This window comes from Cherax quadricarinatus, chromosome 59 (assembly GCF_038502225.1).
Source record: "Cherax quadricarinatus isolate ZL_2023a chromosome 59, ASM3850222v1, whole genome shotgun sequence".
Classification (NCBI taxonomy): domain Eukaryota; kingdom Metazoa; phylum Arthropoda; class Malacostraca; order Decapoda; family Parastacidae; genus Cherax; species Cherax quadricarinatus.
In genome coordinates this window covers 15,025,338-15,052,141 of record NC_091350.1, presented here as the reverse complement: position 1 = coordinate 15,052,141, position 26,804 = coordinate 15,025,338, and the positions used below count along the sequence as shown (strand labels likewise).

The following is a 26,804-nucleotide window of genomic DNA, read 5'->3' as shown; positions in this document are numbered from 1 at the left end:
ATATTGAAGATGTTTTGCCAATCAGTGGCTTTTTTTTAATACAAAGTACAGTACTGAATGGCTCAAGGCTAAGGGACTGATTACCTCAGCTTTCACTGTCTTCTGTATATAATTTGGCAAGGCAGGAGAACTGGTTACTTCATCTTCCACTGTCTTCTATATATGTTTCCAGGGGGAGTGGTGGCTATAAGTGGAATGGATGTACACAACTGTGACAGCTATAGGAGGCAAGGGGGAAGACAGAGGATGGGAAAGTTAAGTGTGAAGGAGCAAGAGGTTAGGAGGGAATTTTTGTGACTGGAAGAGTTTTGGATCTCTGAGGTTTTGGTAGAAGAGATAAAGGCCCAACTGGGAATGGCTATATGAGAGGAGAAATGAGGAAAGTGGAGGAAGAATGAATGTAGGCAAAGAGGTGGGAATATCAGAAGTGAGGATTGAATAAGGGTTGAACACAGGGGTGATTGAAAAGAGGGTTCAACAAGAACCTGAGGGCACTGAACCCCACTAGAGTAGGAGAGCCAAGCGAGTCTTCCTTGAAGATGGAGTTTTGTTGTTGTCATAGCATATGAAAGGCCCTCCCTTTCCTTGGGACAACAGATTTCACGTTCTCTCAAGTAAAGAGAGCATCACTGGAAATATGCAGGGTGAGCTTCATCTCAGTTAAGGCAAGTGAGAGGCAGGTTGTAGGATAGATTATGATCTGCACCGCAGACTAGGCATTCTTCCGGTGACCAACAATATACTTGCTTAGGTAGCCAAAGCATTGTCTACATTGTTGAGGTGTAGGGAGCAACTCTGCACCTGTAAGCATTGGCCTGCTGTACAGACAGAAGCTGGAAGCTAGCAGACATTGAAGTTTAGTTTAGCAATGTTGCTAGGATTATGTCTCCTACTCCAGGCCAGGCAGACATAAGTTTCCACTTTGGTGACTGAGAGATGTTGGAGCTCAAGTTACTTCTGAATGTCCAGGCCATATTGCAGAAAGTCTTATTGGATAATTGTATGCAGGCTGAGGACAGTACCACATCTAGAAGTGTGAAAGGAATGTGTGTGTTCTGTGACAGGGATGTTGTCAGTAAATTGAAGGAGGGAAAGCTTGTCAGCTTGCTTAGTGTCCTTCACAGTGACAATATGCATTCCATTCTTGAGGGCATTAAAGGATACATTTTGACTCTCATGCCTCATGAATGCTTTGCTAATGCCATGGTCATAAAACTGAGTGGAGGGGAATAGGTTTTCAGGTAGTGCATTTCTTAGGGTTGGGGCAAGAAGAAATGTCTGTAAAGACATCAAGTAGAGTTCTAGGTTGTTTGGATGCTGGTGTCGAGCCAATCTGTCCTGTGACGTACCACCAGTTCAAAAATCGAAATGCCATCGTGGAAGAAGCTGAGTACATGGTCAAGGTAGAGCAGTCAGAGGTATCACAAGAGTTGACCAGAACACCAGCACAGGCATTAGGCAATGAGGTGTTGTCCAAAAGCAGTACTGGGTTCAAAGGACTGTCTATGGGTAAGTCTGGGTCAGGTAAGGGTGCTGCAGAGGTAAAAGGTTCAGGAGGAGGCAGATCATGAATTGGGCCGTCTGTTTTTTTTTTTTTTTTTTTTTTTTTTTGAGGGGGGAAGAAAAGAGGAGCAGATAAAAAAAAAAGGGGGGGCATAGAAAGGAAGAGAGGGGCAGCTCTGAGGAGAAACAAAGATCACATCTCCCACCATGTCCAAGAGTATGCCTTTTGCAGCAAGTATTGCCGATGCTGCATAGAAACTGCCCCCTACCCTGCCCTGCATGCTAGTAAATGAGCAATTAACAATGGCTCCCTGACATTACTGAGCCATCTCAACTGACAGAAGAGAAACCCACCAAGTCATATCCCATTGTGGCTGCCACCTCTCAGAACTGATATGCAAGCACCAGGGATACTACCATCACCCAAGGACACAGGAAGCCACCCTCCGAAACTCTGGAGGATAGTTCAGCATATCCTAAGATGCATATGACTGGCAGTAACAGCCTGGTTGATCATGCCCTGATACACTGCTAGGCCTGGTCATGGACCGGGTTGCGGGGGCATTGACCCTTGGAATATTCTCCAGGTATGCATTTCCTATGAAAAACACCACCCAGGGCCTCAGTGGAATGGGATGGAGAACAATCTCTCTCTTCTCAACCTAGAATATCCCCAAAGGCTGAATGAGTAGATGAGTGGAGGGGTGGGGGTAATCAGATTCGATCAAAGGGAGGAGACCAAAGGTTTAATTCCTTGGATCAAGAGCCCTTCACTGTGTCAAGGGACCTCTCTTGAAGGAATATAAATATGTAGATTGGATCTCTAATACTGTATCTTTGGTAGCTTCTCATCTAAGATGGGAGGAAAGTACCTTAAGCTTAATTTTTAATTCATTGTTTACACTTTAGGAAATACGTACTTGAAATATACTATTAATTGGTCTTTAACCCGTAAACGGTCCAAACGTATATATACGTTTTTTCAACATTTGAAAGTATGTAAAAAAAGTAGATCTTCTTTTTTTTTTTACATTTGAAAATGTGTAAAAAACTTTGATCTACTTTTTTTTTTTTTGGTTATATTTGAAAATATGTAAAAAACATATATCTATTCTTGGAGCACTACACATGTGAACATAGATCTGCTTGGACCGTTTACGGGTTAAGGAAAAGACTTATAGTTCCAAACTTACTTATCTTTAGGACAAATTTTTATTTTTTATGGACTTTTAATGATCCTGATTCCTGGGGTTGGCCTGCTTTAGAATTTTCCTCAAAGGATTGATTACCTACAACATTGCAAGACACTGAATTTTTATCTGAATTTTTTTTAATTAAATTTGCCTTTTGTTTTAACTATCACTTAAATATGAAGACAAAGATACAAGATGCAAAACAAACTCTTATTAGGACAATGTTTTGCTCTGTGTACAGCTTTATCAAGTCATACGGAGGTTACAGTTAACAAACATGTATATCACTTAAATGGTGACTAATGTTATGAATTTGGCATGCTTAGTGTGAATGAGGTAACAAGAAGGAATACAGGGAACCAGTTAACCAGATTTAAGTTCTGAAGGTGAGAAGCACACTGCTTGTACTTTGGAAAGACAGTTTGGAAATGAGTAATAATAAATGAATTTTTTTTGGGTCACCCTGCCATTGAGGAAATTACTAGTTTTCAAAACAAAACATTAAAAATAAGTGAAGCTGCTGATACTTGCATGTAGTGAGAAGCAAGTGGTATATTTTAAGAAAAGTATCTGAGAAAACAGAAAAGACACTGAAGTGTACAATATAAAATCCTAACTAATGAAAATAATAATTGAAAAAATAATGGTTAATAAAATGTAGCAGACCACTACATGGTTCTTCTGTGTGAGTAGCCAAAGAAAGGAACTGTCAATGGGAAAAGGTGCAACCCTCAAGGGATCACCTGGGACAACTCTCTATCATGACTTACCTAGATTAGTATTGAACATGTTCAACATACAGGGTTTCACTTAAATATTTATTAAAGTTTTACCTATAATTTGAATTCTCCACTCCCACAGGTTTGATATGCAATCAGGGTTTATCCTGTATATCTGTATGACCTCTGTGGGGTTAGCTCTTTCATTGTATTATAATTATCCTGTACAGGATTGTTATACTGTATGTAATAAATATTTGTGAGATAAATTCCTTGCATTTCCATGAAATATTTATTTATATATTCAAGGAAGTCGACAGTTGTGCGCCTCCTGTATCGCTTCTATGAACCCAATAGTGGTAGCATCTTGATCAATAATCAAAACATAGCTGATGTGAACATGGATAGTTTGAGGAGGGCCATTGCTGTTGTCCCACAGGTAAGTTAATGGATTGTTTTTTACCTGTACCATATTTGTCAAAATTGAACATTTTTCTCTTAACATTTAGTAATTCATTTAGGAGAAGTTGTTACTAGCTCCTTGTTCCCAGCATTTTAGTTGCCTCTTACAACGTGCATAACTTGTGGAAGAAGGATTTTTCTCCACTTTCCCCATGGAGAAAATTGAACATACCTTATTTTGTATCTTGGTTATCTGTCTCAGAATATTTCCCATCTTACAACCACTTTGGGGTTCCTACTGTCATATTTTGCTTGGCATTTCTTTTTAGCCACAGAGCTAAATAATTCTACCTGATAAAAAGACACTTTGGCAGACACTATGAGAACATAAGAACATAAGAAAGGAGGAACACTGCAGCAGGCCTGTTGGCCCATACTAGGCAGGTCCTTTACAATCCATCCCACTAACAAAACATTTACCCAACCCAATTTTCAATGCTACCCATGAAATAAGGTCTGGTAACTATCCACTCATTTGCAAGTCCCACTCAAATCCAACCCCTCTCACTCATATATTTATCCAACCTAAATTTGAAACTACCCAACTAGGTAGACTGTTCCACTCATCAACTACCCTATTTCCAAACCAATACTTTCCTATGTCCTTTCTGAATCTAAACTTGTCAAATTTAACTCCATTACTGCGGGTTCTCTCTTGGAGAGATATCCTCAAGACCTTATTAATATCCCCTTTATTAATACCCATCTTCCACTTATACACTTTGATTATGTCTCCCCTCATTCTTCGTCTAACAAGCGAATGTAATTTAAGAGTCTTCAATCTTTCTTCATAAGGAAGATTTCTTATGCTATGTATTAATTTAGTCATTCTACGCTGAATGTTTTCTAACAAATTTATGTCCATTCTGTAATATGGAGACCAGAACTGAGCTGCATAATCTATGTGAGGCCTTACTAATGATGTATAAAGCTGCAGTATAACCTCTGGACTTCTGTTGCTTACACTTCTAGATATAAATCCCAATAATCTATTTGCCTTATTACGTACATCTCTCATTGACACAAAACTTGTTTTACAATCAAACTGTTGTCTCATAAAAGTTCCATTTTGCTGTAGTTTCTTTTTATCATAGTGTCAGTTTTATGACCTCATTTCCACATTCTACTTTATTATATATATGTTGTTCTTTAATGTTGAAAAACTCTAGCTATGAAGCTTGTGTTGTTATTATATTTGATATTAATTTCAGGACTGTGTGTTGTTCCATGACACCATAGCATATAATCTGCATTATGGTGATCTCTCTAAGGATAGCAGTCAAGTCCAGGAGGTTGCACAGTTAGCAGAGCTCCATGACTCCATTATTACCTGGGAAAAGGGTTATGATACTCAGGTAAGAGTTTTGAAAACTGAGTTATATAAAGAAATACTGAGGCATTGGTGGGACTTCATTGTTAGTAGTCCCATTATGTTTATACAGTAGACTTGAACATAATGTCAACACTTCATGTAATTTTGTGATATGCGATGCGAATAATATTGGGAAAAAAATAGCATTGCATTCATTATGACTTTAATAAGCCTCTCTTTTTTCTGAATCTGATTTTTAGATTTCTTAGTTGTCAAAAGTAATGAAGTTTTGATACTTTACATTGTAATTATGCTGCTTGTTGTGTTTGGGATAGGCTCACATGATGCTAAATCTGATTAAAAGTTGAAGTTTTCACAGTTGCTCTTTTCTGATGATATTACTTTATGAAATTTGGAGGGGAAATTGCAGAGGTGTTGGCAGAAAAGTTTGAGGGTATGTAAAAGAAGGAAGATAGAAATATACAGAAAAGAGCAAGTTGATGAGAGTAGAAAGAAGTATAGGCAATGAAAGATTAGAGAAAAGGAGTATGGGAGGAATAAACATATTTAAAATTATGAGAGAGTAGGTGTGTCAGAGTGAGTGTGAGATGGGCTTGCCTAACATGAGCCAGCAGGCTCATTCTTGTATTGTGTTTGTGTGTACTGAGGAACCTGAAAAGAAGTTTGTCAGTGGTTGTAATGAGGTGAATGTATCAAAGTATAATGGTACCAACACTTGTGTATAGATGGGAGGTGTGGTTCTTTACTCTTTTGTGGTGAGGCTAGGGCATGGAGATGTTCTGTTTGAGTTTGATAGGTGGTGTGAATATTCATAGAAGAGAAGAAATTAGAAGATGTCTTGGTATGAAAGGAATAATTCTGGTAATATCTGTGAACAGATTTAGGGAAAACTGGTTAGCCAGACTCAAGTTCCAGAGGCAAGAAGTGAAACCTCTGCACTATGAAGGAGAGGTGGAAATGTTAGAGTTCAGTAGATCATTTAAATTGTGTAAGTGCACTTTTAGAAAGTCAACTAGAAAGTGAATGATAATAAATGAGCTTTCCTTCTTTGGGTTACCATACCCTGGTGGGAAATGGCCAGTGTGCTGTATAAAAGTTCACATTTTGGTCTATATTTTTATCCTTACATTACAATGTATGAATGTTATGACAGGTGGGAGAGCGGGGCCTGAAATTGTCTGGTGGAGAAAAGCAACGTGTAGCAATTGCAAGAGCCATTTTAAAAAATGCACCTATCCTCATCTTTGATGAAGCCACTTCCTCTCTAGACTCTATTACAGAACAGGTACCTGATTGAATTTTTTTTGTTGTTGAATTTGTGAAATGTGTATTAAGTCAGCCTTAACCTTTTAGCTGTGTCCAACGTACTAGTACGCAAATGTTGTCTGTGTCCAACACTAGTACGCACAATTTTTCATACCCACTAATCTGCCACCTGCCAATATTTTAGACTTTAGCACCACTCTTTGGGTCTTCCATCTATTCATAAATTTGAAAACATCAAGGGCCAGCAGGGTCCACACAATGTATTATACCTAATTAGCAGAAGTAAACAATAAACCTGGAGCTGTTGTTCTACTACCAGCTTTCCTACCAGCAAATTGGGTGTTAAAGTGGCACTGAGATGACTTATTCATTTCATATTTACAGTTTCATGATACTAACAGGGAATTCAGTCACAAAACACACTTAAGTATATTTAACCCAGGATAACCCAGTAAAGTCAGTGTGAATAACTTCCATGCTTTGAGGAGTACAGTAGTCCCCCCAAATTCACGGGGGTTACGTTCCAAGACCACCCTCAAATTTGGAAAAAAACATGAATTCTGGACATGATTAAAAAACTGCTTGTGAATGCCTATTTTTATAGTTTAAACTCTAAATATGCCCCCAAAACACTTTAATTTCAAACTCAGCTTCATACGTCATCCTTAAAAAAAAAAAGAATGCAAAGATAAACCCATATACAGTACTGTACTATGTCTCCCATAGTGCTAGAATGTAAAATACTTATGTTACCCCATATGCACTGTAATTCATGCAGGCCCATTTTCTTTGGTATATTGTAATTCATGCAGCCCTGTTTTCTTTGTTATACTTACGGTAAATTTTTTTTTTCTTTTTTTTTAACAAACTGGCCGTATCCCACCAAGGCAGGGTGGCCCAAAAAGAAAAACGAAAGTTTCTCTTTTTAAATTTAGTAATTTATACAAGAGAAGGGGTTACTAGGCCCTTGCTCCTGGCATTTTAGTTGCCTCTTACAACACGCATGGCTTACGGAGGAAGAATTCTGTTCCACTTCCCCATGGAGATAAGAAGAAATAAACAAGAACAAGAACTAGAAAGAAAATAGAAGAAAACCCAGAGGGGTGTGTATATATATATATGCTTGTACATGTATGTGTAGTGTGACCTAAATGTAAGTAGAAGAAGCAAGACGTACCTGAAATCTTGCATGTTTAAGAGACAGAAAAAAGACACCAGCAATCCTACCATCATGTAAAACAATTACAGGATTCCGTTTTACACTCGCTTGGCAGGATGGTAGTACCTCCCGGGACAGTTGCTGTCTACCAACCTACTACCTACAACTTATGGTAAATCATCATCTTTCAACAAACCAGCCGTATCCCATCAAGGCAGGGTGGCCCAAAAAGAAAAACAAAAGTTTCTCTTTTAAATTTAGTAATTTATACAGGAGAAGGGGTTACTAGTCCCTTGCTCCCGGCATTTTAGTTGCCTCTTACAACACGCATGACTTACGGAGGAAGAATTCTGTTCCACTTCCCCATGGAGATAAGAGGAAATAAACAAGAACAAGAACTAGAAAAAAAATAGCAGAAAATCCAGAGGGGTGTGTATATATATGCTTGTACATGTATGTGTAGTGTGACCTAAGTGTAAGTAGAAGTAGCAAGACATACCTGAAATCTTGCATGTTTATGAGACAGAAAAAAAGGCACCAGCAATCCTACCATCATGTAAAACAATTACAGGCTTTCGTTTTACACTCACTTGGCAGGATGGTAGTACCTCCCTGGGTGGTTGCTGTCTACCAACCTACTTACGGTAAATATACGGTAATAATTTAATTTAGTAACAGTAAAGTTAAATGTACGGGTACTCACTAATAATGAATGATACTGTTCTCTCTACAACAATAAAAAATTTATACAGCATTATATTTTATATGGAAATTTTGCTGAATTTACTTTAATATTTATGTTACAAAATTATTAAATTATATTTTTCTTAATATTTAGCATTAAAACACAAATTATATATTCCACGAAAAAGTAAAAAAAAAAAATTTGTGAATTTGCAGGGATTTCTGTGAATAATTATGAATTAGGTTCTGAGGAAAAATTCGCAAATTACTGAAGCTGCGAATTCATGGGGTCCACTGTATTACTATCTGAAACAATTGCAATATTATAAGTACTCCTTGTATATAACCTTAAAAGATCAAAATAGTAAAAAAGACATTAGAATAAAAAAGTTATACAGTACAGTGGAACCTCAATATTCGTATGTCCCTATATTCGTACAACTCAACTTTCGCCCAACTTTTTTGAGAAAAATTTGACTCCGTATTTGAACATTGCTCTGATATTCGACCTAAACAAAACAATCCATCTGGATGAAGTCTGATAAAAACAAAGCATCATGCGCTGTCTCTCATCTGCTTTCATTCGTCAAGCATCATTCATACAAGCTCTGTGAAACTTTTTGGTACTTCATTCTTATTCTGTGGTGTATTTTAAATATTTTCATTGAAAATAAGTAATCATGGTCCCAAAAAATAGTAGTGATCCAGACAAGCCTAAAATGAAGCAGTGAAAACAACAATTAACGTGGAAAAAAGAACTTGGGAAGTGCGACAGTGGAACATGTGTGTTGGACCTGGCCACTCAATATGGTATGGCGAAATCCACCGTATCGTCCATGTTGAAAAATAGAGGCAATAAAAGGGGCTGATGTGGCAAAAGGAATGAAAATTCTTGCTGTGGAAAGGTCACAGATAATTGAAGAAATGGAAAAACTTTTGTTAGTGTGGATTAATGAAAAATAACTGGCCAGTGGCAGTGTTTCCGAAACAATAATTTGTGAAAAACCAAAGCCGTTTTATAGTGAGCTTGGGTGAGACACCCTGAGAAATAATGCTGAAAGTGATGAATTGAGGGCAAGTAGGGGCTGGTTTGATAGATTTAAAAAGAGGAGTGGGATTCATAGTGTAGTAAGGCATTGGAGGGCTGCCAGTGCTAACAGAGATGAGGCTGAAAAGTTTGTTAAGGAATTTAAAACCTATGTAAACATTGAGGGATTTATTACTCAACAAGTTTTTAAGGAACTGTGTTACCACTGGGCTCAAACACAGAACCTTGTGGAAAAATGGCATCCTAACATTACTGTTTTGAATAGGAGCATCAGCCTGTTCAATGATAGTGTCGTTGACCACTTTAGAAAAATTTTGAAAAGTCATCAAAAGCAGACAACACGGGACAGCTTCTTCAGCAAAGAAGAAATCAAATGCCAGTGAATCCCCATCATCTTCAAGTGCTACTGCACGGAAACTGAGAAAAGACACCAGACAGGCACCCGTTCTGAACATTAACATCTCTCCACCTTCCTCTTAGGCCATCAGCACTCCTCAGTAAAGATAAAGTGCAGTTAAATTATCATTTATTGCTTTTATAGTTTTTATGTATGAGTTTATGCATACAATTATTATTATACAGGTTTAAATAAGCAATATTTTCACTTTAAATGTATTATAATTGGTAATTTTGGGGGGTCTGGAATGGATTAATCCAATTTACATTATTTCTTATGGAAAAAATTGATTCAGAATTCGTACAACTCGCCATTTGAACAGCCTCCTGGAACGGATTAAGTTTGAATATTGAGGTACCACTGTATGTATATATACAGTGGAACCTCAAATTTCGAACTTAATCCATTCCAGGAGCTAGTTCTAAATTCGAGAAGTCTGAAATTCGAAGCAATATTTCCCATAAGAAATAATGGAAATACAATTAATCCGTTCCAGAAACCCAAAAATATTCACAAAAAAAATTCATTTTATAGAGATTAATTACAGTTTTACATACACATAACAAATGCTATAGTCTTTAATTATGTATAGTAATATAAAATAACATTTTTACTTACCTTTATTGAAGATTGGTGATGGCATCTGGAAGATAGGGAGGAGGAGAGAGGGAGTTGGGGTTATTGTTTGGAAGGAGAATCCCCCTCCATGAGGACTTCCGGTATCAAAGCCCTCTCTGGGGTTGCTTCCCTTCTCTGTATTTTAATGCCACTAGGACCAGCTTGAGTCATTGGATCCCAGTCTCACAAAATAACTGTCTACAGTCCTCTGTTTCTGTCTCACAAAATAACTATCCACAGTTGTCTGTTTCTGTCTCACAAAATAACTGTCCACAGTCGTCTGTTTCTGTCTCGCAAAATAACTGTCCACAATCGTCTGTTTGTCTCACAAAATAACTCCACAGTCATCTGTTTCTCACAAAATAACTGTCCACAATCATCTGTTTCTCACAAAATAACTCCACAGTTGTCTGTTTGTCTCACAAAATAACTGTCCACAGTCGTCTGTTTCTGTCTCACAAAATAACTCCACAGTCGTCTGTTTCTGTCTCACAAAATAACTGTCCAAAATCGTCTGTTTCTCACAAAATAACTCCACAGTCGTCTGTTTGTCTCACAAAATAACTGTCCACAGTCGTCTGTTTCTGTCTCACAAAATAACTGTCCACAGTCATCTGTTTCTGCCTCACAAAATAACTGTCCACAGTCCTCTGTACATCCTGGCAAGCTCAACAAGTCTCACTCCAATCTCATACTTCTGTATTATTTCCTTCTTCACATCTATGGTGTTTCTCACTTTCTTTACCACAGGGGTACTGCTAGCAAGTTTCTTTGGGCCCATGGCAGCTTATTTCACAGCCTCACAAGCACTAAACACAATTAAATAATCGTAAAATGTGTGAATGAGATCGCAGGTTAGTGTTCACTCAAGCATAAACAAAGCTAGACTGCTCAGGGCGCCTGCGCGGGGACGCGGACAGAGCGGGCCAGCAGACAGGTCCCGTACCCAGCGGTCCAAAAATAGGGGCGCGTTCGATAATAGGGACACAGTTTGTCCGAAAAAATGGTCTTATTTTCGAAACGTTCGATATGTGATACGTTCGATTTTTGAGGTTCCACTGTATTGATTATTCCAAGTGAAGCAATGTTGGGCTAAGCATTTCCACATGTTTGAAGTTCTAAAGCACTTTTAAATATTTCTAATGTTATAAGACACTTGTGTAGATAGTGTTAAAAATTTAAAAGCAATTAAAAAAAGAACAGAAAACAATCATATCTTGGCATCAATAAATTTTAAAATGTAAATATCGCTGGTGCCTTTACACCGCTTTTGTAGATGAGTGATCTTTTATTTTTTACCAACTTCACCACCACATAAAATTATAAGTTTTCATCAGATTTCACTCATTGTAGTCTCATATGATTATGAAGATTGAACTGTCGAACTATAAGACAAAATAATTTTTTTTATTTTTCCAAATCTTCCCACACATTTTTTTCAGGGTATCCCACCATTAAAAGAATGATTGATTGATTGTAATAGTTGATTGACTGACATTAAATGTGTTTTTACTTCAGTAATCAGTGCAAATTATTATGTTGTAGCATCAGTTGATAGTTATATGCTACTATACGTATTTCCTTGGAAATTCTTGACTAAGTTGCATCAGATTTATATACAGTAATTTGGTTAAAAATTCTAGAGTTTTTATGAATCAGTTTTAACAACTCAATTTTACAAGTCACTCGGGTACCACCACATGAGTTTCTGTCTGTAAGCCTTTTCCTTAACCGAGATTATAAGTTATCACATTATCAGGTTGAATTATAATGTAATTGCTTATATTTTAATGGCTTTTAGAAAATATTAAAAAGTATGTTTTATATAATTTAAGAATCTTGTGATACAAGCATATATGGAAATTGTGTACATCTTCTTTCAACGAACTGGGCTGTATCCCACCAAAGCATGGTGGCCCAAAAGGAAAAACCAAAGTTTCTCTTTATAACTTCAGTAATGTATACAGGAGAAGGGGTTACTAGCTCCTTGCTCCTGGCATGTTAGTCGCCTCTTACGACACGCATGGTTTATGGAGGAAGAATTCTGTTCTGTTTCCCATGGAGATAAGAGGAAATAAAGAAGAACAATGACAAGTTTCTTTTAGCATGATACATGTTTGTACAAAGAAGTGTAACAATTTAGTGAACATGCCAAAAGCCCCTTTATACGCAGAGCATTTTGGGCAAACTTAAGACTAACTTAAGATTAATAAGGCAATTACAATGCAGTACAGTATTACAATTTAGCACAATTTAAACCACTGAAGTTGAAAGAATTTTAAGTCTGGAGTAATGATTAAATAGTTGAGCAATCATCCAGCATAATATGCAGTAATGAAAGTGAAACAATTTTAAGTTTGAAATAAATGATCAAATAGTTAAGCAGTCTTAAATTATTTAAGAGTTTTTTTAGTAACTTTTGAGTAACTGGTGGGTATTAAGTAAAGTGTTTGTCTGGTTTTGGGTGATGAGGTGGTTTCTAAGTAGGACCTTAAATTGATTTGCAGGCAAGGGTTCTTTAATGTGTTCTGGCAATGAATTCCAGATCTTTGGGCCCTTCATGTGCATAGCATTTTTGCATAGGGAGAGATGGACATGATGGATATCGAAGAGTGATTTGTGCCTTGTGGTATGCCTGTGTAATCTGTTGTAGTTATCAAGGAGTAGTTTGAGAGGAGGGTTAATATATGAGTATAATGTTCTGCGTGTGTAGAAGGCACAATAATATGTGTGGATGTTTTGTATATTAAACACGTTAAGGCTCTTAAAAAGTGGTGGAATGTGCTGTCTAGTGCAGGAGTTGGTAAACAATTGCACTGAAGCATTTTGTTGGGTTATTAAAGGTTTAAAGTGATTTGCTGTGGTTGAGCCCCATGCACAAATACCATAGGTGAGGTAAGGGTAAATGAGAGGATGGTAAAGAGCAAGAAAACCCATTTTGGGGTACATAGTACTGTATCTTTGAAAGGATGCCTACTGTTTTGGAGACTTTCTTGGATATTTGCTGTATGTAGGGTCTGGAATTTGAGACTGCAGTCAAGGTGGAGACCTAGAAATTTGCCCTGTGTGTGTCTTGAAATGGGTGAACTATTTATCAATGTGTTTAGCTATACATTTGAAGCTCTGTTTCCAAATAGTATGAAGTAAGCTTTGTCTATATTGAGAGTAAGTTTGTTGGTAGTCATCCATGTAGATATTTTTAGTAGTTCATTTACAGTGTCTGTTAGTATGGTTGGGTTTGGGTGAGAGAAGACATAAGAAGTGTCTTCTGCAAATGAAATGGGTTTAAGGAGTTTATTTGCATTTGGGAGGTCATTGATGTAAATGAGAAAGAGAAGTGGACCAAGGACACAACCCTGTGGGACTCCAACAAGAACAAGTTGTGTAGTGGAGTTACCTCCATTTGTGTATACATACTGGTTTCTGTTGCTAATATAAGTTTTTAGGTAATCGAGAGATTGTCCTCTGACCCCGTAATGTTCAAATTTTAGGTGGAATAGGTCAATGGTCAACTGTATCAAAAGTTTTTCGTAAGCCTATGAAAAAGTCTTAGGGGAATTTCATTTTTTCAAGTGCTGAAAATATTAGTTCAAGCATATGTATAATTGCATTGTTAGTACTTATTTTGGGTCTAAATCCAAACTGACAGGGGTTAAGTATGTTGTGGGATTCAAAGTAGGAGTAGACTTGTTTGTGAATTAATTTTTCAAAGATTTTAGATAGTTAGATCACCTCCTTTGAGGATTGGGGTGACCCTTGCTGTCTTGAGTATGGATGGGAAGGTGGAAGATTCAATGGATTTGTTAAAAAGAGTTGCAATAATTGGTGACAACATGTGAGAAGTTTTTTTTATATATGAGTGGTGGTAAGTTATTTAGGTCTCCTGTCTTCTTCTTTAGTGTTTTGATGATGAGCGAGGTTTCTGTAGGGTTTATTGGGGCAAGAAATAGAGCATTTGGGTTGTTACTAGTGAGATAGTCTTTAGGCTGAATGTTTTAAGTTTGGGATTTTGCTTGCTAGCTTGGTTCCTACAGTCAAGAAAAAGACATTAAGTTTATTGGCAGTATCTGTTGGCTGGAGGAGAGGTTTTTCTGGTTTCATTAAGTTAATGACTTTGTTTTGAGACAGGATTTTAGATCCTAGAATTTCAGATAAGGTTTTCTAGGTCTTTTTCATATCGCCTTTTATGTCATGAAATCTGTTTTTGTAATTTTTTTCTTTTTTTAGATCTTATTAGATTAGTTAGTATTGACAAGTAACGTTTTGCTAGGTCCTTTGTTATTAGACCCATTCTGTACTGTTTTTCATATACAGTAGACCGTCATTTAACACAGTAGTTACGTTCCTGAAAACACCATGTTAAGTAAAATTGTGTTAGATGAACTGAAGAACTTATGGGAAAAATAGGGTTCTGTTCCTGAGAGCCCAAAAAAAGCCAAACAACTTTTTTTTAGGCCTCAACATCTTACAAAAATAAAAGTTAATATGTAATTGTAGTTTATTGTTGTGATGTATTATGTTGTTTTTACTGCTTAAGACTACAAATGTAACAGAAATAATAGTATTTCTTACCTTAAATAGTGGGTGCTGGTGTTTGTGGATGATTGTGAAGAGAGTGGAGAGTTATGTTGTGGCCCTACTGGGCTGAGGTGGATGGTAGAGGTTCTGTTCTGGTACTGAAGTTGATGGTTGTACTGGAGTGTCTAACTTTGTCATTCAGTCAGTCAAGTCATTCATTCAATCAAGTCAATCAGTACTGGGTGTCATGATTGCTTGGAAGATACAAGATATAGTAATTAAAAGATAAAAACACAATTCACAAACACAGCTAGCTTGTAGCAGAGAAGAAGGACTGGACACATATGAAGTATGAATATTGGGATGGTGGGGTGGCAGGGGATGGCGGGAGGTCTCCTTCACTGATCCACAACAAGGTGGCCACTGTGGTGGTATCTGTGATTATGCCTGCTTTTAGTGGGGATATAGTGTTTGTCCTGATATGGTCAAGTAAATTATTATTATTATTATTATAATCAAAAAAGAAGCGCTAAGCCACAAGGGCTATACAGCATGGTCAAGTAAAGATATATTTGTCCTGGAGATTCATGTAGGTTTTGTTATAGAGTAGAACTCCAGTTTTCATGCTTAATCCATTCCAGAAGGTCATTCTAAATCCGAAACATATGAAACCTGAAGCAACATTTCCCATAGGAAATAATGTAAATCCAATTAATCCGTTCCAGACCCAAAAAATATTAACAAAAAAATACATTTTTTTAAAGAATAACTATAGTTTTACTTACAGAAAAAAAAAAAAATGAGAAATACAGTAGGGCCCCGCTTTATGGCGTTCCGCTAATACGGACATTTCAAATTATGACCAAAACTCGTTATACGGCTCACCCCACCTGACTTTCTAATGCGGTCACCGCGCCCCACCCGGTTTGTTTACATTTTCTGTGAGCTCCATAAGCACCACGTCTCTCCATTACAAGAACATAAGAAAGGAGGAACACTGCAGCAGGCCTGATGGCCCATACTAAGCAGGTCCTTCACAATCCATCCCACTAACAAAATATTTGCCCAGCCCAATTTTCAATGCTACCCAAGAAATAAGCTTTTGAGAATTCTATTTACTCATGTGCAAGCCCCACTCAAATCCAACTCCTCTCACCCACGTATTTATCCAACCTAAATTTGAAACTACCCAAGGTTTTAGCCTCAATAACCCTACTAGGTAGACTGTTACACTCATCACCTACCCTATTTCCAAACCAATACTTTCCTATATCCTTTCGAAATCTAAACTTGTCTAATTTGAATCCATTATTGTGGGTTCTCTCTTGGAGAGATATCCTCAAGATCTCATTTATATCCCCTTTGTTAATACTCATCTTCCACTTGTACACTTCGATCATGTCTCCCCTCATTCTTCGTCTTACAAGTGAATGTAATTATACAGTCTTATACAGTCTCATACAAAGCAGGAAGGTATAAGGAGAGGAGGAGTTTGAGGTAATCAGTATAATACTGATGAAGCCACTGTGTGGCGAAACGTTTCTTCAATAAAGATTCCCATATGTTGCATAAGTGTCTCAGTTCTTCAACTTGTCGTTTTCAAAACCATTCATCACATCTGTCAGACACTGTATCATCATGGGATCTTGATACAAAGATTTCTTCAAAACTTGTCCAATCTTTGGACGAAGACCTACTTAGACTAGTGGATGGTTCCACTACGACCCCACCTCCTCCTGCTTTGCCTCACCTGACTACAGTATATAAGCCACTGCTACGACCCTGTGCTGTACTTTCTACAAGATTGATGGACTGAACACACCGACTCCAGGCTGAGGGACTGATTACCTCAAGCTCCTCCTCTCCTTATACCTTCCTACTTCGTATAAGACTGATGAAGCCATTGTGTGGCGAAACGTTTCTTCAGTAAAGATTCCCATATAAGAACATAAGAATGGAGGAACACTGCAGAAGGCCTACTGGCCCATACAAGGCAGGTCCTTATCAAAATGACCCCTACCTAAAGCTTCCCAAGAATATCCTCCTGTACCCAATGACACCAATCAAACCCAGCCCCTCCCACTCGTATATTTATCCAATCTCTTTTTAAAGCTATGCAAGGTCCTATCCTCGATCACCCTTGTTCCACTCATCCACAACTCTGTTCAAAAACCAGTACTTACCTATGTCCTTTCTAAATCTAAATTTATCCAACGTAAATCCATCATTTCTGGTTCTTACCTGGTTCAACACCCTCAGTACTTTATTAATATATCCTTTGTATATACCCATCATCCACTTATACACTTCAGTGATATCACCCCTCATTCTACGTCTCTCCAGAGAGTGGAGATTCAAGGCTCTAAGTCTGTCTTCATACGGGAGATTCCTTACACAGTAAATCATTTTAGTCATTCTTCTTTGTATGTTCTCCAATGAGTCTATATCCATCCTGTAGTAAGGAGACCAAAACTGAGTGACATAATCTAAATGAGGCCTCACTACTGATGTATAGAGCTGTAAAATAACTTTTGGACTTCTATTCTTATACTTCTTGAAATTAATCCTAGTAATCTGTTAGCCTTATTCTGCATACTTAGACACTGCTGTCTTGGCTTTAGATTTCTGCTTACCATGGCTCCCAAGTATTTTTCACACACTGTATGATCAAGCTCTGCTTCACCTAGTTTATAACTTCGAGGGTTATTTTCATTACCAAGGACTAGTACCTTACACTTATCCACATTGAACTTAATCTGCCATTTTTCAGACCAAGACATTAATTTGTCCAAATCCTCCTGGAGTTCATTGGTATCCTCCTCAGAATGAATCATACGGCCTATTTTTGTATCATCAGTAAATTTGGTCATGTCACTTGTAATTCCTTCGTCAATTACGAACAAAAGAGGGCCTAAAACTGATCCTTGTACAAGGGAATGCAACTAGTGACTAAATCCCCATTCAGATTTGACCCCATTAACCCTTTGAGGGTCGACAGGCCCTCTCCGAAACTCGTTCTCAGGGTCGGCCAAATTTCAAAAAAAAAAATTTTTTTTTTCTAAACATTATAGGATAAACAAAAAAAATTTACCATCAATACTTACGGAGATATGGATGCATGAAGTTTGCAGAAAATGAGCCGCGTATGGCAACAGCGGCGACTGCCGCTCACCCGGTAAACTTTAGTTTACTCGTATTTGAAGGTTTGTTGTTTTTTCACTATTTTATTTTTTCACATAACTTATGTGGCCTATGAGACCAAAGTAAGGTGCAATGTACATATATACACTCGTTGTATACAACACAATAAGCACACAAACATAATTATCAATATATTGTTTACAAAACTTGTTTACAAAAACAAACAATACAAAACATTGTTTATTATTATTGTTCTATAATATATATACCAATATACAGTCACTGAACATATTCCTATTAGTTCTGCAGCTTGTGGAACTCTGAAACATGGTGTCATACACAATGGTGTTTTATCTTTCTCCCTCATTCTATCTCTTTCAATCTGTCTCTCTCTTTCTATCTGTCTGTCTATCTCTGTCTCACAGGTACACATAAATACAAGTATACATAGTATAAATTACCTAGGATAACCCAAGAAATCCAGACAAAGTGCTATACTCTGCTTGAAGATGTGAGTAAAAGTGATGACACAGTCTTGTGGCTCTCTCTGAGACAGAGAGCTAGACTGATAGACAGATAGACAGGGAGCTTGACAGACAGACAAATAGACAGACAGAAATGTTAGTGTACCAGTACCAGTGTACTAGTGTTCCACCCTCCTCCTCCTCTTCTTCCTCCTCTTCCCCCTACTCTTCCTCCTCTTCTCCCTACTCTTCCTCATACTCTTCCTCTTCCTCCTCCTCCTCTTCCTCCTTCTCCTCTTCTTCCTCTTCCTCCTACTCTTCCTCTTCCTCCTACTCTTCCTCCTCCTCCTCCTCTTCTTCCTCTTCCTCCTCTTCCCCCTAATCTTCCTCCTACTATTCCTCTTCCTCTTATTCCTCTTCCTCCTACTCTTCCTCTTCCTCCTCCTCCTCTTCTTCCTCTTCCCCCTACTCTTCCTCCTTCTCCTTCTCCTCCTCCCCCATAGTGTAAATTACCAGGAGTCGGCAGCTGTCAAAATGACATATTGTCTCATTACTCACTCCCCCCTCCCGCCTGTCAAAACAATGGGGTCGGATGCTGCTTCCCTTCCTCCATTCTATCTAATTATCTTTCTCCCTCATTCTATCTGTCTTTTTATCTCTGTCTCACAGGTACACATAAATACAAGTATACATAGTATAAATTACCTAGGATAACCCAAGAAACCCAGACAAAGTGCTATACTCTGCTTGAAGATGTGAGTAAAAGTGATGACACAGTCTTGTGGCTCTCTGAGACAGAGAGCTAGACGGATAGACAGGGAGCTTGACAGACAGGCAAATAGACAGACAGAAATGTTAGTATACCAGCAAAAACAAAGGGAGGGAGATGTTTATCTCATCTTTTGGCATCAGCTCTACCCTCATTTACCCTCATCAAACGTCAGCACTTATCAGATGTTATCTCCCCTTATCTTGTTACTGTCATGGGTGAACATTTATTATTACCTATTATTATTATTATGTATTATTATTATGTATTATTATTATGTATTATTATTATTATGTATTATTGTTATCATTACGTATTCTTCTTCTTCCTCCTCCTCCTCTTCTTCCTCCTCCTCCTCCTCCTCTTCTTCTTCCTCCTCCTCTGCCTCCTCCTCCTCTTGCCTCCTCCTCCTCTTGCCTCCTCCTCCTCTTGCCTCCTCCTCCTCTTGCTTCCTCCTCCTCTTGCCTCCTCCTCCTCTGCCTCCTCCTCCTCTGCCTCCTCCTCCTCCTCCATTCTTGGAACAAGTTTGAAGAGCTTGTAGTTCATAATCACTATCACTATCATCACCAATGCTCACATCTGAGTCTGGGATTTTGGAAAATAGGAGTTTCCTCTTTGATTCTGGTACAACTGAACGTGAACAAGATGGCCCAGCACCAGAGGTGGAAGGCTGTGGGTTGTCTGGGTTTTCCTCACTATTACCCATATTATGGTCATTAGTTTCAGTCAAAACCTCACCAGAACCTTGAAACTCATCTTCACTGTCACTTCCATCTGTATTAGAACTGTCACTGGGGAACAAAAGTGTCCTAATTCGCCGAGGAGTGAGGAACTTCTTACCACAGGGCAAGGTGGAAATTGTGTACTATGATGGCATTCCCACAATGCACCACTGGGTCCCAGATTTTTTTCCTACTGCGCACACCCACCACACAGACCCATTCTCTCACATCTAGGCTTATCAGCCTTTTCCTGTGAGATTTGAGGCCGCTAGAATTTATGCGTACTAGTACGACAAAAACCCCTACGCGTAAGACGTACTAGTACGACCAAAACCCTCAAAGGGTTAATGGAAACTCTGCTTTCTATTGGTAAGCCATGCCTCTGTCCATGCTAGAACTTTTCCTCCTATATCATAAGTTGCCACCTTTCTTAAGAGTCTTCTGTGAGGTACTCTGTTGAAGGCTTTACTGAAATCTGAATTTTGGGAGATGTTAAGTGAATGTATAGGAGCCTTTGAACCAAATGAGAGAGTAATTGTGGTAGGGGACCTGAATGCTAAAGTAGGAGAAACCTTTAGAGAGGGTGTGGTAGGTAAGTTTGGGGTGCCAGGTGTAAATGATAATGGGAGCCCTTTGATTGAACTTTGTATAGAAAGGGGTTTAGTTATAGGTAATACATATTTTAAGAAAAAGAGGATAAATAAGTATACACGATATGATGTAGGGCGAAATGACAGTAGTTTGTTGGATTATGTATTGGTAGATAAAAGACTGTTGAGTAGACTTCAGGATGTACATGTTTATAGAGGGGCCACAGATATATCAGATCACTTTCTAGTTGTAGCTACACTGAGAGTAAAAGGTAGATGGGATACAAGGAGAATAGAAGCATCAGGGAAGAGAGAGGTGAAGGTTTATAAACTAAAAGAGGAGGCAGTTAGGGTAAGATATAAACAGCTATTGGAGGATAGATGGGCTAATGAGAGCATAGGCAATGGTGTCGAAGAGGTATGGGGTAGGTTTAAAAATGTAGTGTTAGAGTGTTCAGCAGAAGTTTGTGGTTACAGGAAAGTGGGTGCAGGAGGGAAGAGGAGCGATTGGTGGAATGATGATGTAAAGAGAGTAGTAAGGGAGAAAAAGTTAGCATATGAGAAGTTTTTACAAAGTAGAAGTGATGCAAGGAGGGAAGAGTATATGGAGAAAAAGAGAGAAGTTAAGAGAGTGGTGAAGCAATGTAAAAAGAGAGCAAATGAGAGAGTGGGTGAGATGTTATCAACAAATTTTGTTGAAAATAAGAAAAAGTTTTGGAGTGAGATTAACAAGTTAAGAAAGCCTAGAGAACAAATGGATTTGTCAGTTAAAAATAGGAGAGGAGAGTTATTAAATGGAGAGTTAGAGGTATTGGGAAGATGGAGGGAATATTTTGAGGAATTGTTAAATGTTGATGAAGATAGGGAAGCTGTGATTTCGTGTATAGGGCAAGGAGGAATAACATCTTGTAGGAGTGAGGAAGAGCCAGTTGTGAGTGTGGGGGAAGTTCGTGAGGCAGTAGGTAAAATGAAAGGGGGTAAGGCAGCCGGGATTGATGGGATAAAGATAGAAATGTTAAAAGCAGGTGGGGATATAGTTTTGGAGTGGTTGGTGCAATTATTTAATAAATGTATGGAAGAGGGTAAGGTACCTAGGGATTGGCAGAGAGCATGCATAGTTCCTTTGTATAAAGGCAAAGGGGATAAAAGAGAGTGCAAAAATTATAGGGGGATAAGTCTGTTGAGTGTACCTGGTAAGGTGTATGGTAGAGTTATAATTGAAAGAATTAAGAGTAAGACGGAGAATAGGATAGCAGATGAACAAGGAGGCTTTAGGAAAGGTAGGGGGTGTGTGGACCAGGTGTTTACAGTGAAACATATAAGTGATCAGTATTTAGATAAGGCTAAAGAGGTCTTTGTGGCATTTATGGATTTGGAAAAGGCGTATGACAGGGTGGATAGGGGGGCAATGTGGCAGATGTTGCAAGTGTATGGTGTAGGAGGTAGGTTACTGAAAGCAGTGAAGAGTTTTTACGAGGATAGTGAGGCTCAAGTTAGAGTATGTAGGAAAGAGGGAAATTTTTTCCCAGTAAAGGTAGGCCTTAGACAAGGATGTGTGATGTCACCGTGGTTGTTTAATATATTTATAGATGGGGTTGTAAGAGAAGTAAATGCGAGGGTCTTGGCAAGAGGCGTGGAGTTAAAAGATAAAGAATCACACACAAAATGGGAGTTGTCACAGCTGCTCTTTGCTGATGACACTGTGCTCTTGGGAGATTCTGAAGAGAAGTTGCAGAGATTGGTGGATGAATTTGGTAGGGTGTGCAAAAGAAGAAAATTAAAGGTGAATACAGGAAAGAGTAAGGTTATGAGGATAACAAAAAGATTAGGTGATGAAAGATTGAATATCAGATTGGAGGGAGAGAGTATGGAGGAGGTGAACGTATTCAGATATTTGGGAGTGGACGTGTCAGCGGATGGGTCTATGAAAGATGAGGTGAATCATAGAATTGATGAGGGAAAAAGAGTGAGTGGTGCACTTAGGAGTCTGTGGAGACAAAGAACTTTGTCCTTGGAGGCAAAGAGGGGAATGTATGAGAGTATAGTTTTACCAACGCTCTTATATGGGTGTGAAGCGTGGGTGATGAATGTTGCAGCGAGGAGAAGGCTGGAGGCAGTGGAGATGTCATGTCTGAGGGCAATGTGTGGTGTGAATATAATGCAGAGAATTCGTAGTTTGGAAGTTAGGAGGAGGTGCGGGATTACCAAAACTGTTGTCCAGAGGGCTGAGGAAGGGTTGTTGAGGTGGTTCGGACATGTAGAGAGAATGGAGCGAAACAGAATGACTTCAAGAGTGTATCAGTCTGTAGTGGAAGGAAGGCGGGGTAGGGGTCGGCCTAGGAAGGGTTGGAGGGAGGGGGTAAAGGAGGTTTTGTGTGCGAGGGGCTTGGACTTCCAGCAGGCATGCGTGAGCGTGTTTGATAGGAGTGAATGGAGACAAATGGTTTTTAATACTTGACGTGCTGTTGGAGTGTGAGCAAAGTAACATTTATGAAGGGATTCAGGGAAACCGGCAGGCCGGACTTGAGTCCTGGAGATGGGAAGTACAGTGCCTGCACTCTGAAGGAGGGGTGTTAATGTTGCAGTTTAAAAACTGTAGTGTAAAGCACCCTTCTGGCAAGACAGTGATGGAGTGAATGATGGTGAAAGTTTTTCTTTTTCGGGCCACCCTGCCTTGGTGGGAATCGGCCAGTGTGATAATAATAATAATAATAAAAATTCTTTATTACTGTCCACTGCCTCAAATGTTTTATTGAAGAATGTCAGCAAATTTGTCAGGCAGGAACGACCTCTTGTGAACCCATGCTGAGATTCATTAATCAAATTATGCTCTATAAGATGACTTCTAATAATATCAGCTATAATTGATTCTAACAATTTGCCTGCTATAGACGTCAAGCTGATTGGATGGTAATTTGATGGAATAGACCTATCCCCTGATTTGAATATAGGAATTATATTAGATATCTTCCACATCTCTGGCACAACATCAGTTAAGATGGACGCATTAAACACGCTCGTTAATGGCTGACTAAGTTCCATCTTGCATTCTTTAAGTACCCTGGAAAACAACTCGTCGGGTCCTGGGGATTTATTTTGTTTCAGTTTATCTATCTGTTTGATAACCATGCCCCTTGTGAGAGTAATATTTGTTAATTTGAATTCTTTAGGAACTGAATAATTGTTAATTTCTGGAATCTCATTAACGTCTTCTTGAGTAAAGACTGACAAAAAATAATAATTAAATAGAGAACACATTTCCAGTTCGATATCCGTCAGCTGTCCATTCCCAATTTTCAGAGGTCCTACTTTTTCCCTCACCTTCGTCCTGCACACTTGAAACAACCCTTTTGGATTAGTCTTTGATTTATTAGCAACTTTAATTTCATAATCACGTTTAGCTTTTCTAATCCCCTTTTTTACTTCTCTTTTTAACTGAACATATTGGTCAGTAAGGTTAATCTCTCCTCTTTTGATGCGCCTATATATTCCCCTTTTTCTCTCCTAGTAAATGCTTTAGCCTCCTGTTAACCCATTTGGGGTGGTTATTATTTGACCTAATATCTCTCTGGGGAATATATATGCTCTGAGCTCGTTGTACGTTTAGAAAAAATTCACAATCACAGATCCGTTCGTAATCATAAGTATGATCATCAGTAAAATTATTAGCTAGATTACTCCAATCCAAATTAGACAGGTGTTCCCGAAGTCCATTATAATCGGCAGAACGAAAATCAGGAACTTTTACTGTATTATCATTATTCTCGTATTCCCAGCTAATGCTAAAAGTGATGGATTTGTGATCACTAGTGCCAAGCTCTTCAGCAATCTCCAGATTATTTATGAGTGTTTCCTTATTTGACAAGACTAGGTCGAGCAAATTATTACCCCTGGTAGGCTCTATTACACACTGCTTCAGAAAACAGTCCTGAACTACTTCCATAAAGTCACTGGACTCCAGATTACTGGTCAAAGAAGTCAAGTCAATTTAACTGAAGTTAAAATAATCTATCACTACATTATTGTGTCTAGAAGCCCTAACAATTTCGTCCCAAAGAAGTCTTCCTCTATCGTGATCCAAGCCTGGAGGTCGGTATATTACACCTAGAATTAGTTTTTCTTGACCTACAAATTCTACCCAAACATACTCTGTTACTAATCCATCTATTTTTATACCTGTTTTGATGCAACAATTAATATTTTCTTGTACATATACTGCAACACCTTCCCCCTTCCCAGTGTATATGTATCCACATGGAATCATACAATATATGAGTTATTGCAATGACATCAAAGTTCCAGCACTTGCTGCCAAACATAATTCATTAATCTTATTTTTTGCACTTCAGTTGTTAGTATAAAATACAGTTATATGTATTTTCTTCTACACCTTTTTCCTATTCACCTTTGCTTTTACACAATTTCTGTAATTATCATTACCCTGTGGTACTCCATGACTGTTGTTATTAAGATTCATAATATCAAAGCCAAAGTCAATATATCTATTCTCATTATTCTCCATTTCTAAACCCATACCTCTAACTAATCCTAGTTTAAAGCCCTAACCACACCCTCAACTGAGTTAGCAAGAAAACCCACACCTGCTATAGATAAGTGAACCCCATCCCTGGCATACATGTCATTTCTACCCTAGAAGTGGTCCCAGTTGTCAATGAATGGTACTGCATCATGCTTAGAGTGCTTGTCCAGCCAACATTTAATACCAATTGCTCTGGACAACCATTCATTTTCAACACCCCTTCTTGGCAAAATGCCACATATAACAGGGCCCCCATCCCCTCACTTCTTTCTAATTATGTCTGTTGCTGTCCTGTACCTTCTAACTAAATCCTCACTTCTATGCTTGCCTTCATCATTGCCTCCAGCACTGAGGCAGATAATAGGATTGATCCCATTACCGTTCATGATGTCAAGCCGGCTAACAATATCCTCCATCCCAGCCCCAGGAAAGCAAACCCTCTGTCTCCTACTCGTATCCTTCAAGCAGAATGCCCTATCCATATACCTAACCTGGCTATCCCCAACAACAACATTTTTTTCCTTCCTTGGTGTCATTCGTCATGACGTTCCCAGTAGTCAACTCACATTCGTCGGGTAGCATGGAGAATGCATTAGATGTTTCCACAACAGTTTCCACAGCAGTCTCTTTCTTTTTCATCGTTTCTACCTTTCCATTTGTCGTCTTGATCATCAACTTCATTCCATGCTGTCCAGCCACTGCCCAGGTTCCATTCTTGACTTGAGGACTCACAACAGGAGAACTTCTACGAATCCTCTTGTTTTCCTCAGTCAATCGCCGTATCTCTTATTTTCGCTACCCTCAGTTCCTCCTTAAGCTGCTGGTAAAGTTGCTCGATGGAGGGCATCTTGGTTCAGTCCACAGAGAGTACCCTAGACATGTCCTCACTATACCAAGACAGGTCCTCACTGTACTTCCCCACACACCAGACAGGGTACTTCCCCACACACCAGACAGGGTTACCTCCCCACACACCAGACAGGGTACCTCCCCACACATGATTTGATTTGAGTGGGAATTGTGCATGAGTGAATAGAATTATCAAAGCTTATTGCTTGGGAAGCATTGAACATTGGGTTGGGTATAGTATAGTTGCATAGTATGAACCAACAGGTCTGCTGCATTGTTCCTGCTTTCTTATGTACACCAGCCAGGGTACTTCCCCACACACCAGCTAGGGTACTTCCCCACACACCAGCCAGGGTACTTCCCCAACCACCAGCCAGGATACTTTCCCATACACCAGACAGGGTACTTCCCCACACACAAGACAGGGTACTTCCCCACATACCCGACGACAGGGTACTTCCCCACATACCCGATGACAGGGTACTTCCCCCACACACCAGACGACAGGGTACTTCCCTACACACCAGCCAGGGTACTTCCCCACACACCAGCCAGGGTACTTCCCCCACACACATGATTTGATTTGAGTGGGACTTGTGCACGAGTGAATAGAATTATCAAAGCCTATTGCTTGGGAAGGATTGAAAATTGGGTTGGGCAAATACGATTCTGTTAGTGGGATGGTTTGTGAAGGACCTGCCTAGTATGGGCCAGCAGGTCTACTGCAGTGTTCCTTCTTATGTTTGTACACAAGCTGAGGAAATTGCTTCAGAGGAGGAGAAAGAGAGAGGGAAGAAGGTGCCTTCTTAAAAGATTAAGGACACCTGTG

The 26,804-nt window shown here is 38.9% G+C and overlaps 1 protein-coding gene across 1 annotated transcript in view; it reads left to right on the top strand.

Moving 5' to 3' along the window:
* Positions 1 to 26,804, top strand: part of ABCB7 (ATP binding cassette subfamily B member 7) — a 178,017-nt gene that overhangs the window by 135,938 nt on the left and 15,275 nt on the right. The window contains exons 8-10 of the mRNA XM_070097822.1: positions 3,725 to 3,854; positions 5,089 to 5,232; positions 6,364 to 6,495. Of these exons, the coding sequence (XP_069953923.1) occupies positions 3,725 to 3,854; positions 5,089 to 5,232; positions 6,364 to 6,495 (406 nt within the window). The remainder of the gene's footprint in view (positions 1 to 3,724; positions 3,855 to 5,088; positions 5,233 to 6,363; positions 6,496 to 26,804) is intronic.